Here is a 15613-nt window from a genome sequence, read left to right as displayed (position 1 = left end):
ATTTATGTCGCTACCAACAGTTTATAAGGGTCAGGGGTGGATTTCCATTGAGCCATTCTGTTTTTCTGTACCAGAGCCCCTTTTCAATGCCATCTTTCCCCATTTCTGAGCATGATGAAACTCTTTTAGCTTTCTCTACACTTACAGGACTTACAAATTATATCATCATAAGCTCAGGATCTTCACGGAAATAACCTAGTTTGTTTCCCAGTCAGTCTCCTGCTATTACACTTGGACACCCTGTCTCTCTCAAACTAGACATTCATTAGATTCCTTCCTTCTGATACAAAAGACAGAAATGGCAGTGTCCTTGGCCATTTAGACTTAATAACAGAGGAAGCAGTCTGTTCTGGAATTCCAGTATTCCCTGTTCCTCTAGGATATTTTTCAACTCATGGAGAGAGAGTGAAATTTTCTGTCCTAAATTCCCACCTAGAAACACTAAAGGATTTTCTTTTCAACTTGCCACGAGTGTTGCTAAGGGCATCATATAATAAATGAGCAGTAATGCTCTGGACCAAGCCACTAAAGCAAATGAAATTTACCATATAAATAAAGTCTATCAGTAGCAAAATACACTTGAAGAGTATAGAAGAACACGCATGCACAGCCATTCCACAAATTGTACAGCGGAAGAAACTCAGTCCAACCACCTGAAATAATTTTGCATGTTTTAGTTGGAAAATACTCAATACAGTTCCTCTGAAGTCGTCAAAAAGGTAGGCTATTAGTGAACGTGATGGATGTTTTAATTAATTACTGAGAGTTGTTAGAAAAGAAGTAACATTGAAGAGTGTGTGAAGTGTTGTATATGAGTTATATCTTAGTAAAGTTGTTACAATAAAACTATGGCCAAAAACTGAAAAACTGACTATGATTTCCCAAGCAGTTGTTGGGATATAAAAAGTATTCTAGGAAAATTAATTGCTGGTCCATAGGCATTTTATCTATTACTTTTCTGTTGCAATGATAAAACAACATAACCTAGGTGATATATTGAAGGAAGGGTTTATTTTAGCTTACAGTTCAGAGGACAAATCCATAATTGTGTATGAGGCATGGTCCAGGCAGGTAGAGCAGGAAGTTATTTTTATTTTGTTCGCATTGATGTTTCGCTTGCATGCATGTCTGTTTGAAGATGTCAGGTTCCCTGGACAGTTGTGAGCTGCCATGTTGTTGCTGGAAATTGAACTCCGGTTGTCAGGAAGAGCAGCCAGTATTTTTTCTTTTATAATTATTAATCATTCCATTAGTTTATATCTCAAATGATGTCCCACTTTTGTTTATCCCTCTGCCACCCCCCATCCCACACTTGCCTTCCCCCTTCCCTTTTGCCTGTATGAGCGTGCTCCCCCACCCACCCACACTCTCCTGCCCCACTGCTCCAGAATCCTCCTACTCTAAGGCCTCAAGCTTCCCCAGGACCAATTCTCCCGCCCTTAGTGCCTGATATAGTGACTTTGTACTCAGAATATGTGCCCTAAAGCTTCTAAGCAGTAAAGTGATCTTGGTGTGAGGAAAGCTTGCTACCTTGCTCAGCTTCATCTTGTATCCTGCCTATTTAAAGATTTCCTAGATCCAATTTTTTTCTCTTTATCTGGCCTCCATATAAACCTTGATCAGGCTGCCATTCCCTTGCATGTGGATTGCTGTAGCAGGCTTCTAATTAGCCTTTCCTCCTCCTCTCTACTATCCATACTAACTGCCAGAAACATGTTTTTTTTTTTCCTTTTATAAAGATTCAATCTGACCCTGTTTCTCTCTGATCAAAACTAATGAGTTCCTCCCTGTCATGTATCAAGCATAAGATATTCTGTGCCTTCCTCTACTGTGTAGCCTCTTGTCATCCTTCCTTTGCCTTTCTTATTTCAGTCACTCTAACTTCTGGCTTAACTGCATACTGTGTTCTCTGTCACCCAAGAGCATCACATGTAGTGTTCCTGGGATGATGCTGACACGTCCTCGCTCTTCACACCATACTCTCTAAATAAAACCTCTCCTGTCTCACAACTGAGTTCAGATGCTCAAGTTGGGTGATCCATATGCTTAAAAAGAGTATTTTTTGAAAAGCATGTTCTTTTATTGAAAAAGGAAGTAAAAACATCTTATGATAAAATTGAAGATATATATGGCAAATATTTCTGATAAAATAGAAGAAATATATAGAAAAACACGTTAAAATTGACAATTTTCATGGAGAATTAAAGGGTAAAGCGGTAGACATAAAAACATTGATAAATTAATTGAAAAAGGAAGTAGAAACATTTTATGATAGAATTGAAGATTTACATGGAAAATATTTCTGATAAAATTGTAGAAAAATGTAGAAAAGCATGTTAAAATTGAAGACTATCGTGGAAAATTTTATATAGATATACTAATGGTAGGCATAAAAGTATTCCTAAGTTGATAAAAAGTGTAATTATAAACTTTTTCTAATAAAGTTGAAGATTTTCATGGAAAATATTTATGATAAAATTGAAGAAATATATAGAAAATCATGTTAAAATTGAAGATTATTATGAAAAAGTATACAGATAAAATGGTAGGCATAAAAATAATTCCATGTTGATTGAAAGTGGAATTATAAACATTTTAAAGTAAAATTGAAAATTTACATGGAAAATATTTCTGATAAAATTCAAGAAATATATAGAAAAACACGTTAAAATTGACTATTTCATGGAAAATTATACAGATAAAATGGTAGACATAAAAAACCTTGCTAAATTAATTGAAGGTGGAATTAAAAATAAAACATTTCTGATAAAATAGAAGAAATATATAGAAAAACATGTTAAAATTGATTATTATCATGAAAAATAATGCAGATAAAATGGTAGACAAAAGCATTACTAAATTAATTGAAAGAGGAATTACAAACATTTTCTAATAAAATTAAAGATTTACATGAAAAATATTTCCATTAATATATGTCTTTTTATTGGGGAACTGAGTCCATTGTTGTTAAGAAATATTAAGGAATAGTGATTGTTGCTTCCTGTTGTTTTTGATGTTTTTTTATGATTGTGTTGTTATCTTCTTTTGGGTTTGTTTGAAGAAGATTACTTTCTTGCTTTTTCTAGGGTGTAGTTTTCCCCTTTGTGTTGGCATTTTCCATCTATTGTCCTTTATAGGGCTGGATTTGTGGAAAGATATTGTGTAAATTTGGTTTTATCATGGAATATCTTGGTTTCTTCATCTATGGTGATTGAGAATTTGCTGGGTATAGTAATCTGGTCTGACATTTGTGTTCTTTTAGGGTCTGTATGAGATCAGCTCAGGATTTTCTAGCTTTCAACATCTCAGGTGAGAAGTCTGGTGGAATTCTGATAGGTCTGCCTTTATATGTTGTTTGGCCTTTTTCCCTTACTGCTTTTAATATTCTTTCTTTGTTTAGTGCATTTGGTGTTTTGATTATTATGTGATGAGAGGTATTTCTGTTCTGGTCCAGTCTGTTTGGAGTTCTGTAGGCTTCTTGTATATTCAAGGGCATCTCTTTCTCTAGGTTAGGGAAGTTTTCTTCTATAATTTTGTTGTAGATATTTATTGATCCTTTAAGTTGTAAATCTTCACTCTCTTCTATACCTATAATCCTTAGGTTTCGTCTTCTCGTTGTGTCCTGTATTTCCTGGATGTTTTGGGTTACAAGCTTTATGCATTTTGCATTTTCTTTGACTGTTGAGTCAATGTTTTCTATGCTATCTTCAGCACCTGAGGTTCTTTCTTCTGTCTCTTGTTTTCTGTTGTTGATGCTTGCATCTATGACTCCTGAATTCTTTCCAAGGTTTTCTATCTCCAGAGATGTCTCACTTTGTGATTTCTTCATTGTTTCTACTTCCATTTTTAGATCCTTAATGGTTTTGTTCAGTTCCTTCACTTGTTTGTTTATGTTTTCCTGTAATTCTTTAAGGAATTTTTGTGTTTCCTCTTTAAGGGATTTTACCTGTTTAACCATGGTCTCCTGTATTTCTTCAAGGGAGTCATTTAAGCCCTTCTTGAAGCCCTCTATCTGCATCATGAGATAAGATTTTAAATCCAACTCTTGCTTTTCTGTAAGGTTTCCAGATAAAATATGAGAAGTTAGTTACATTTAAATTATAAATAAATAATGGGAAGACTTTTAGTGTAGGTAATCCTTGATATTACATTGAACATACTTAAAATTTGGGGACATACATATTACTAAAATGTTCTTGGCATTCTATATTTTCATTTACTAAATCTATCTCCTATGTCTGAAAACTGTGAAATTTCTGCCTCTTTCAGAATCTTCCAACCCTAACAACCTGAATATCCCTCAGTTGTGCTGAGTAATTGGGCTTAGGATAATATTGTATTTCACAAATGCTCAGTGAAGAGCACCATCTATTTAAAGAAAATTCTGGGCAACATTTAGATTGTGTGTTCAGCATTTGCTAGGAAAATTTGAGTCCTATCCAAGCAATACTACATCTCTCCAGGTCCTTCTTCATTCTGGCTATGGAGAACTTCTTCTCTTCTGTCCAGAATGCTCATGTCACCACAACTCCCTGACCCTGTCTGTTATGTTTGTGTATGATGTGCTGTGAATACCCTTGAGCAGATGTTAGAGAGAAGTGCCTTTCAGAACTGCTCAGCAGTGTCTGGTGTCAGTTCCTTCTTTAAGATAAAATGTGGCTGACAAGTCCCTCTGGTGGGGAGCCAGCTCCCACAGCTCGCTTCCTTCTCTTCTCAGCCTTTCATTCATAAAATCATGGAGAGCTTTTCTTCAAAGGGGAATGCACATTAAACCTGGGATAGAACTCAGTGTGCTTTAACATGTCTGTTTGTTTCTGTTTCATTGAGCACATTTTTGCTTTAGACGTGTTCAAAGTCATATTGGATTTCTTGTAGTTTTAGTACAATGCTGAGAGGCTGTCAACAGAGATCTGATTTAGAGGAAAAGCTCTGAGATTTGAAACCAAACTTGGGATGGAAACCTTGTGACCTTGGAAAGATGTCAGTTTAAACCTGCCCTCCCCCCAAGCCTCAAGTTTCTCTTCTGTGAAACTGGATAGTAACAGTGCCTGCTCCACAGTTCTATGAGGTTACAAAAAATAACCAAAAACAAACAAACAACAACAAAAAAGCATGAACTATTTAGCTTAGTGCATCACACATGCTCATGTTAGAAATGCTGATGAATGTGGATCCAGGAATACATCTAGTGCACTCAAAAAGGCATCTCTTGATTCCTGGGCCCTTGGCTGATCATCAGAGTATGAACATTATAAGAGTATCTTACTGTCTTGTAACATCTTTCTCTTTTATATACTGTACACTGGAAAAAGAAGACCAAACCTCACAACTTTGTCACATACATGACAAATGACACCATCTCTGAAGTTCATAAGTTTTAGTGTTGTTTTTTTAATCTAGAAAATGGTCAAATAGAAATGTTTTCATTCCAAAAGTACTCGCGTGACTCATATATGAAGGTTTTCTAGAAAATTTAATAATAGTATAAAATAACTAATGTAATGCTATTGATGACTGGTTTTCTGGGCTGTTTATTTTCAAACTAATCTTGGAGCTAGTATCAATAAATCCAAGAGAAAAAGGAGATACTATTGATAGAAATACCTGGTTTCTTGTCCCAACTCTGGTATTTGACGTCCTATGTTGAAGAATTCACATAATAGCTGAGCCTGCATTTTCTTACCTTTAAAGAGAATTGATCATTAAGTGAGCCCCTCTTTTGTAATTAAAAGCATTTTATTACTTTCTTACCTCTCAATCACAGTTTCCCCTCCTTCCTTTCCTCTGAATGTCCCCACCTTCTCTCTGCCCCCTCCCAATCCACTCCTCATCAACTGTTATTCAGAAAAGGACAGACCTCTGATGAGTATCAAGCAAACATGCCATATTAGGTAGCAGTAAGAATAAGCATTCCCACCCCCTGCCTGAAAGTGTCAAAGACAGCCCCCTGCTTGCACTGTTAGGAGTCCCACAAGAATATCAAACTATACAACCATAACATACATGCAGAGGACCTAGGTCAGACCCATACAGGACCCCTGGTTGTGGTTTTAGTTCCCATGAACCCCTATGAGCCTAGGTTAGTTGATTCTGTGGGTTTTCTTGTGCTATCATTGACCCCTCTGGCTCCTACCTTCCTTCCTCTTCTCTTACACAGGATTCTCTGAATTCCGACTAATGTTTGGCTGTGGGTCGCTGCATCTGTTTCCGTCAGTTGCTGGGTGAAGCCTCTCTGATGACAACTGGGCTATGAGTACAGAAGAATATCATTAGGAATCATTTCATTAACTTTTGTATCATCAGCTGTGTTTGGTTCTATCCTAGCTGTTGGAGTTCCATGGTAGAATTTTGGGGGTCGCTTTTGGATACTATCATATCATCCGCAAATTATGATACTTTGACTTCTTCCTTTTGAATTTGTATCCTTTTCCTCTCCTTTGATTGTTTTATAGCTAAATAAACTGTTTTCTTGTTTATAACTAGAACTACAAGAACTATATTGAGTAGATAAGGAGAAGTGGGCAGTCTTGTCCCTGATTTTAGTGGAATTGTTTTAAGTTTCTCTCCATTTAATTCAATGTTGGCTTCCTGTATATTGCCTTTATTGTGTTTAGGTATGGACCTTATATCTATGATATCCCCAAGATTTTAACATGAAGGAGTATTTCACTTTTGTCAAAGACTTTAAATATTTATTTTTCTTTCAGTTTGTTTATATGGTGGATTGTTAGTGGAATTTCCTATGTTGAATCATCCCCACATCCCTAGGATGAAGCCTACTTGATGATATAAATGATGTCTTTGATTCACTTCAGCAGTGTTTTATTGGATATTTTTGCATCAATATTTATGAGGAAATTTGATCTGAAGTTCTCATTCTTTGTTGAGTCTTTGTGTGGTTTGGGTATCAGTGTGACTATGGCCTAATGAAATGATTTTGTCAGTGTTCCTTCTGTTTTTATTTTGTGGAATAATCTGAGTCGTATTGGTATTAGCTCTGCTTTTAAAGTCTGGGCAGATTCTACATTACACCATCTGACCCTAGCCTCTTTTATTTTTCCTGGTTAGGAGATTTTAATACTGCTTCTATTTACTTAGGAGTTATTGGTGTGTTTAAATTGTTTATTTGAGCTTGATTTAACTTTGGTAAATGGTATTTATTAAGAAATTTGTCCCTTTAGCTTTTCAAACTTTGTGGAGTACAAGTTTTTTGAAGCTGACCTACTGATTCTTTTGATTTCCTCAGTTTCTATTGTTAGGACCCCCTTTCATTTCCTATTTTGTTAAATTGTGTATTCTCTCACTTTTTTTAGTTAGTTTGGATAAAGTTTTGTCTATCTTATTGATTTTCTCAAATAACCAACTCTTTGTTTCATTGATTTTTTTATATTGTGTGTGCATATTTACTTTTGGTAGAACTTCATATGCAATTTTAAAGTCTCAGTATGAGATCTCTCTAATTTCTTTATGAAGACACCTGGTGCTATGAACTTCCATCTTAGCACTGCTTCATTATACCCTACAAGTTTGGGTATGTTGTACCTTCATTTTCATTGAATTCTAGGAAGTCTTTAAGTTATTTCTTTATTTCTGCCTTTGACCCAGTGGTCATTCAGTAGAGAGTTGCTCAGTTTCAATAAGTTTGTAGGTTTTTCTGTTGTTGTTGAAATCCTGTTTAATCTGTGCTCGTCTGGTAAAATGCAAGGAGTTACTTCAATTTCCTTGTATTTATTGAGACTTGCTTTGTGACCAAAAAATGTGTCAGTTTTAAAGCATATTCTGTCAGGTACTGAGAAGATGGTATATTCTTTTGTAGCTGGGGAAAATGTTGTTAGGTCCATTTGAGTTGTGGTGCATGTTGTCTTCATTGTTTCTCTGTTTAGATTCTTTCTGGATGAACTGTCCATTGGTGAGAGTGTGGTGTTGAAGTCTATCACTATCAATATGTGAGGTTTGATTTGTGATTCAAAGTTTAGTATTTTTTCATAACAAATGTGGGTGTCCTTGTATTTGGAGTATAGATAGTCAGAATTGAGAAGTCTTCTTGATGGATTTTTTCCTTTGATGAGTATGAAGTGTTCTTCCCATTTCTTTTGATTAATTTTGGTTAAACATCTATTTTACTAGATAATAGAATGGGTACTCCAGCTTGTTTCTTCTGTCTATTTGCTAAGAAAATGTTTTTCTAGCCCTTCTTTCAGAGGTAACATCTATCTTTATGGCTGAGGTGTGTTTCTTGCATGCAGCAGAATAATGGATCCTGTTTTCACATGCTTTGTGTCAGCCCGTGTCTTTTTATTAAGGAGTTGAGTCCATTGAAGTTGAGAGATTAATGACCAGTGATTAGTATTTCCTGTTATTTTGAAGTTGCTAGGTGTCTGTGTGTGTGTGTGTTTGTGTGTGTGTGTGTGTGTGTCTACTTTTGGATTTGCTGGTGTAAAATTATTATCTGTATTTTCTTCGGTGTAGTTACCTCCTTGGGTTGGAGTTCTCCTTCTAGTACCTTCTGTATCACTGGATTAATGGAGAGATACTGTTCAACTTTGACTTTGTTATGGAATATCTTCTTTTCTTCACTAGTGTGATAGAAGGTTTTGCAGGTTATAGTAGTCTGGGCTAGCATCTGTGCTTAGAATCTGCAAGATATTTATCCAGGCCTTTTAGCATCTCCATTGAGAAGCTGGGTGTAATTCTAAAAGGATTACCTTTATATGTTACTTGACCTTTTCCCCTTGCAACTTTTAATATTTTTTTCTTTTTTTTCTGTAAGTTTAGTATTTTCATTAGTATTGGTGGAGTAGACTTTCACTTCTGCCCCACTCTAATTGGTGTTCTGCAAGCTTCTTGTACCTTTAGAGGCATCTCCTTTATTAGGTTAGGAAATTTTTCTTGCTTGACTTTGTTGAAAATATTTTCTGGGCTAATTTGAGCTAAGAATCTTCTCCTTCTATTCCTATTATTCTTTTATTCCTACTGTCCTTGTTTGGTCTTTTCATAGTGTTATAGATTTCCTCATTGTTTTCTGTCAGGAACATTTTAGTTAACATTTTCTTTGACTGCTATACCAATTTCTTTTATTGTATCTTCTACAAGTGAGATTCTCTTGCATCTCTTTTATCTGGTTGGTAATAATCATGACTGCAGTTCCTCTTCTCTTGCCTAGGTTCTCTATCTCCAGGATTCCCTCTCAGTTTGTGTATTCTTTATTGCTTCTATTTCTATCTTCATGTCTTCAACAGGTTTATTCATTTTCTTCACCTGCTTGTTTGTATTTTCATGGATTTCAGTAAGGTATTTGCTTATTTCCTCCATAAGGTCCTCTAACATCTTCATTAATATTGGATACAGGATCATTTTCTTGTGCATCAGTTGTATTTAAATATCCATTGATTGCTGTAATAGGATAGCTGGGCCCTGGTGGTGCCATATTGCCCTGGGTGTTGTGTTCTTACTCTGGCTTCTAGTCATCTGTGTTTGTGGTTATTATAGGTTTCAGTGCCAACTCTGGAGTTTATTTGGTTTGATGGATATGTTTTGGATTTTTCCATTGCTTTCTGTTTCCTCTATGGTCTTTTGGGCTGAGAAACCTCTAGTTCTATTAACCAGTAAGTTTTCAGGTCTAGTAGAACATCCTTAGTAGGGTTTTGGTGACCTGCATGACTTCTGGGGTTTTGGATGCTCATGTTGCCTTTGAGGTCCTGGGATTCTGGGAACTGGCCTGGGCACATTATTTGTGTATTTTAACTAAAGTGATAGTACTTCAAGTTGTAGCTAAAACATAGATTTTCCTCTTTAACATTTGTGAGGCTATACCAGAAGAAAACAGCTTGGATTTTCTCTACAACATTACCCTCTGGGTAAGGAAAAAAGATGTTGGGCCTCAACCTGAGATTCATAGTAAAGTTGGTCCCAAAGCAATGTGTGATGCTTCTCAATAACTGGACCATTGAGTGCTGTGCCTTTCCCTGACACTGGCATGGCTAGGAAAGATATGAAACTTGAATGTGGCCTTGATATATGGAATAATGTGATGGAAATTGCATTAAGATCCTAAGTGTTAAGGTGTACTGTGGTCCTTACCATTATGTCCCAGGGCAAAACAATTTCACTAGATCCTCTTACACAAGAATTCTGCTCTTAGAAGATATTTTGGAAATTGTTGAACATATTTGGTTGTCTTAACACTGACAAAAGTGCACTTAATAGGTTTCAGTGCCAACTCTGGAGTTTATTTGGTTTGATGGATATGTTTTGGATTTTTCCAAAGACCTATTTGGGGTCTTGAAGGCTAGATGTATACTATGATTATATTGTATCCTGTATCACATTCATGCAAGTGAAAACTGGTTATAATTATCTGAGTCCAGAACATAGATACAGTTACAATATTGGATTGATTTTTCCATGGCATTAGTGTTCCTTAATAAAGCTACCAACTTTAAAAAAGGACAAGATTATTTATTTTCCAGAGTGTTATCATGAGTTATTTACTGCTTCAGAGATTCAGTAGACCTATTGCAACTACAATCCTCATATTTTAAATCTCATAGCCCCAGCATCACCAGTTCAGCAGGATGCCATGTTCATGATGATTCTATACACAGCTGCTAGCCTCTGCCTAGTGCATTACACTTTCCATTATAGCTATTTAAATATCCAAATATCTATTGTTTTGTTTAAATGACATTTTTCACAATATGATTATGTCATAATATATAGTTTTCAGACTATAGATAAGGTCTTTACTTTTTGCACTATGTTTTAAACCCAGAGCCTTGCATATTCTAGACAAACCCATTACCATTATGCTATATCTCTAGTCATTTTTTCACTTTTTTATTTTGAAATAAGATACCACTAAGTTGCTCAGACTATGCTTGACCTTGTAATCGTCCATCCTCAGCCACCCAAGTTGTTGACATTATAGTCCTGTACCACTGGACCAGGCTGCTTCCATCCTTATTTTATCTTATTCCAATCACTTTCTTTTTGGGATTACAAAGGAATGTAATAAAAGCTTGGGATACAAATGGTATGTTAGTCTGGTATGTTTTAGACTATTTCCCAAATTCTTCGTGTTTTTCATTTCCTGCAGGTATACACTGACGGTTGTATTTTAGAGGAAGGTGAGAGTACTCAAAGGTAGAAATGACTAATGAGAAACCCAAAATTTGTGTGGCCCTGTACAAGTCAAGATAGCGCATATGGTTCCTTAGGACCTTTACTCCCCACACCTCACTGTAATTGAGGACTCCTGTTGATACTGCCCGGCTGGAATTACAGAAAATTGCCTCCTGGCTAATGGAACTTCTCTGATTACTTTCCTCAATGTCAGAGAACAGTGATGCCTCTCTGCCTGACAGCTTGTTGAGGAGAATTCCTAGAACACCTTAGTTTCTGCTCTTGTATTTTTGTTTGGCCTCTGTCAATGGCAGTTTATTCTACTCTCTTAAAGCTCCCTGCCTTTATAGAAGAAATATGGAAGTTTGTACATTATTATAGATCTTTTTTCTCACTTTTGTTTACTGACACCCCTGGTTTGATATAATAGTTTTTACAGGAATCCAAACAGATGCCTTATTGTAACAGAATATAACTTCAAAATAAACCTGTTGACTACTCTCAATTGAAGGGTATAGCTTTCCCCTCACTTAATAGCATGTATTTTTTCCTCTTCTTACTAATTACAAACATCCCATGAAGAGTGATTTAGAGTGATTTAGGGGCAAACAAATATGAAATAAGCAAAATGCCAGAAATATGAAACATTGTGACAAAGTTGAAATTTAAAATCAGTGTATCAAACCTATTACTTTCTTTCCAGAATTACAAAGAAAATTAATAAAGATGTGTAATATAACTGAGTTTCTTTCTTGGTTTTATATTTTATTCTCTTCCTGGTCTCCACTAGTTCATGGTGCCTCCTCTCATAGCATCTCTTGATCTTACTTTTATGAAAAATGCACCTGTGTGTATACAGTAAAATGGAGGGCAAACTAGAAAGTATACAGTTCCACTTTGCATGTCAAAGGCATAGAAGATAAAGAACCTATCTCATATCAGGAAAGTGTTTGGAATCTAAAATAGCAATATTTTTTCATAGCTCTGCCATCACTACCTTATAATGGAAGTGTTGTGGTGATAAAGTATTGTGGGAATGTCTTAAGAGATAAGAGACCGTCTGAAAAAAATTCAGTCTTCTCTGAGAATTAGGAAAAGGCACACATTACACACAGAGAGGGAAGAATGATTAAGTGTGAGGCCAGCTTATGCTTTTTCATTGGGGAAATGTCCATTATTAAATTTTTAAAAAGTTGAATGATACTAAATCCACCCTAGAGATGAAGTGCATGATGAAGATATTAGTTAGAATTAATGTTTAGCATTTTTCAAAGGTGGATAAGGTCAGAATGGCAGTTTTCCTCCATTTGGAGTTCTTGATTGAGGCTCAGGTAGAGAGCAGAATTAGAAAACACAAAGTCAAGTCTTTGAGGTTAATATTGATTCATAGCATGGTTTCATCCTTGTAGTAATCAGTCATTGCTTGGTGGTCATCTACTGTTTAGGCATTGAAGTTACCATGTTGTCCAAGGCAGATGATGTCCTTAATAAACTACAATTTGGTTTCTAGCAGGAGAAGATGTTGTCTGATGCTGAAAAGATAACAAAGGAATTAATTAGGGACCACATCAAGGTTAGTTTTCTAGAGTGACTAACAACCATCAAACCAAGACCTGGTTTATAGAAAAAAGCCATAAAGAAAGAAAAACCATCTGGGGAAGAACATTCTAAAAAGTGACACTGTTCCTGTGGTAAATCAATCCATTAAAATTTTTATTTAGCAGCTGAGTCAGAGGCAGATATCTACCCCCAACCAATGGGCAGAAGCTGCTGACACCTGTGGTTAAATTAGGGAAAAGCTGGAAGAAGCAGAAGGGTGACCCTGTAGGAGGACATGCTGTCTCAATTAATGTGAACCCCCAAGATCTCTCAGACACTGGACCACCACCCAGGCAGCATACACCAGCTGATATGAGGCCCCCAACACACATACAGTAAAAGACTACCAGGTCTTAGTTCATTGAGAGAAGATGCACCTAACCCTCAAGAGACTGGAGGCCCCAGGGAATGGAGAGGTCTGGTGGGGTAGGGGATGGGGGTGGGGACATCCACGTGGAGACAGGGTGTGGGGACGAGGTATGGGATGGGGAACAGTCAGAGAGTGGACCAGGCGGGGGATAAAATCTGGAGTGTAAAAAAAAAGATTAAATAATTTTTTTAAAAAACAATTATTTTGAAATAATTCTTTGTCAGAATATCATTTGTTAAATTGAATGCAAATTTTAAGACAGACATACTTATTTGCTTTTATACAAAGAATTAAGTCTTGGCTGAATATTTAATCAGGCAGGACATACATCTTCCATATTTTTCAGAATTGATCAATGTTTTGATTTTATATACATCTTCCATATTTTTCAGAATTGATCAATGTTTTGATTTTATAAGTGGCAATGCTGGGAATGCTACACTGTATAAATGTGTAGTGCAATTGAATGGCAGGCACACATTTAGGGCAAATTCAGAAATACCATCTCAAAATTCATTCAATGATTATTTGTAAAGCTCACGTCAGCAAAGCTAAACAAGAAAATTTACAAATCAAACGATCTAACATGATAAAATCCGAAGACACTAATCTGATGCATGCTGAAGAATGATTTCATGGAGACATTAAAAGTCTGTGTTTTCTGTAATTATGTTGTCACATGTCTATCTATGAAAGCAGGAACCTGTCCATGCCCTATGAAAACACTGCAGTTCATAATGTACAATAGTCTTACATCTGTGCAGAGGTGTCCAAAGCAATGTATGTTAACACTCCATAGTGTGGCAACATGCACAACACAAAATATCTGTGCTATGTGTTCAGAGCCAAGGCTGCAGTGACCTCACTGCACAGGTGAGTGTGGTCAGAAACACCTTAGACACATTACATGTTTGATTTTGAATTAGTTTTTGCATGGTTGCATTTCAAAAACACTGTATGGTTGCAAAATCTTTTATGAAAATGCACATTCTCAGTCACATGTCCTCAGATAGTGTTACTGAAGCTGTGATTCTGTTGGTAGGAAAGTTCGAGAACATGAATGATGGTACTGAACTGACACGAAGAAGGAGCCAAAACCCCAGAGGAAACTTTTATAGCATCCCATTCTGCAGTGATGCATCTAGTCCCTTGGAACATATGCTAGTCTGCATGCTAACTTTTTATTTTAAATAAAATGAATGTCTGCCCAGGTGTTTGGAGTTGAATGAGCTAGGAAGAGACTACGATGAGTTTTAGAAGCATGCTCACATATCAGGCCATTTGAAGAACTCTTGAACGTCAAATAGTCATTATTGCTATCTCATTGACAACATCATCGGTCAGTGTAGAGAGGGGAATGATGTTAAGGAGTTCACAAAATAGTGTGTATGTGATGTCACTTAAGCACTCTGATGCTGACTCATGGGAAATAGGAGGATCACTCACTATATGTTCAAAAGGTGTGCTGAAAATAGATCCTGAAACGATGTGAACAGGGTTCAGGGTCATTACTTTCATCTCTATATTTCTAGCATGTTCTCCTAGGTAGTCAGCAACAACTACTGCTTTGTTAATAAGTACAAATCCATAAATCTCTGGATGCCTTCTTCCAAACCAGTTCCATATGTAACACACATTCTCTTGTATTTTGCAACTGGAATTTCTACTAATGAAGTAATGTCTATATCACCATTTTTAAACCAACTACCAAACTGGATACTTGATGAAGTATAGAGTTTACCTAAAAGGATGCTAGCAAAAGTCTTTCTTTCAAGTAATGACACCATTGTATAAAATCCATCCATTACTTGGTTAAGAATAATGTAAGTCAAGGTTAGGTTCCCTGGGGTAATGATTTCCCCTGGTTCACATGCTCTACTAACATCTCTTTTTTATTTAACAGGGGCAGAAGATGTCCTATGGAAAGCCATGTGAGGGCCAAGATTGCAGTGGAGGCTGTACATGCTCTCCTGAGAAAGGAGCAAGAGTAAGTTGCTTATTGTATTGTTGAAAGACAAATAGTCACAAGGGATGTTATCGGTTTTATTTGTTTCCTTTAAAATTAAATAGTGTCAAATTTGCTCTTATGACCTCATAGCAAAAGCAAAGTGCTGAGAATGAGCTGGAAAACACTTTGCCCACTGGAAATAAGCAAAAAGAAAGTGGTCAAATCTCTGAGGGACTGTGAAGAGGTTTCCATCACTGACTTAATGCCAAGGCTCCCCCACAGTGTTGTTGGAATGTCTCCAAAAGCTCGTTAGTTTGTACAGAACCAGAAACATTATGATGATGTTTGTAGATATGTGGAGAATTTCATAGCTCATTTATATCCACTTACTTTCTCCCTGCCACTCTAGGGAGCAGGTGATCCAGTTTTTATCTACAGATTGGGATGCAACTTGTCCCAAATCATTGACTTACTGGGGATAGAATTAAGAATACAGGGAAGCTGTAAAGTCCAGAAACACAGGCAACTATAAAAATGGTTTGCAGATACTCTATTAAAATAAAAGGTATGCTTTA

At 36.3% G+C, this 15613-nt stretch overlaps 1 protein-coding gene across 1 annotated transcript in view; it reads left to right on the top strand.

The window, feature by feature from the left end:
• Positions 1–15613, top strand: part of Col4a6 (collagen type IV alpha 6 chain) — a 334867-nt gene that overhangs the window by 141424 nt on the left and 177830 nt on the right. The window contains exon 3 of the mRNA XM_052171628.1: positions 14994–15077. Coding sequence (XP_052027588.1) covers positions 14994–15077 — 84 coding nt within the window. The remainder of the gene's footprint in view (positions 1–14993; positions 15078–15613) is intronic.

Source organism: Apodemus sylvaticus, chromosome X (genome assembly GCF_947179515.1).
Source record: "Apodemus sylvaticus chromosome X, mApoSyl1.1, whole genome shotgun sequence".
NCBI classification, from domain to species: domain Eukaryota; kingdom Metazoa; phylum Chordata; class Mammalia; order Rodentia; family Muridae; genus Apodemus; species Apodemus sylvaticus.
This window is presented reverse-complemented; position numbering and strand designations above follow the sequence as displayed.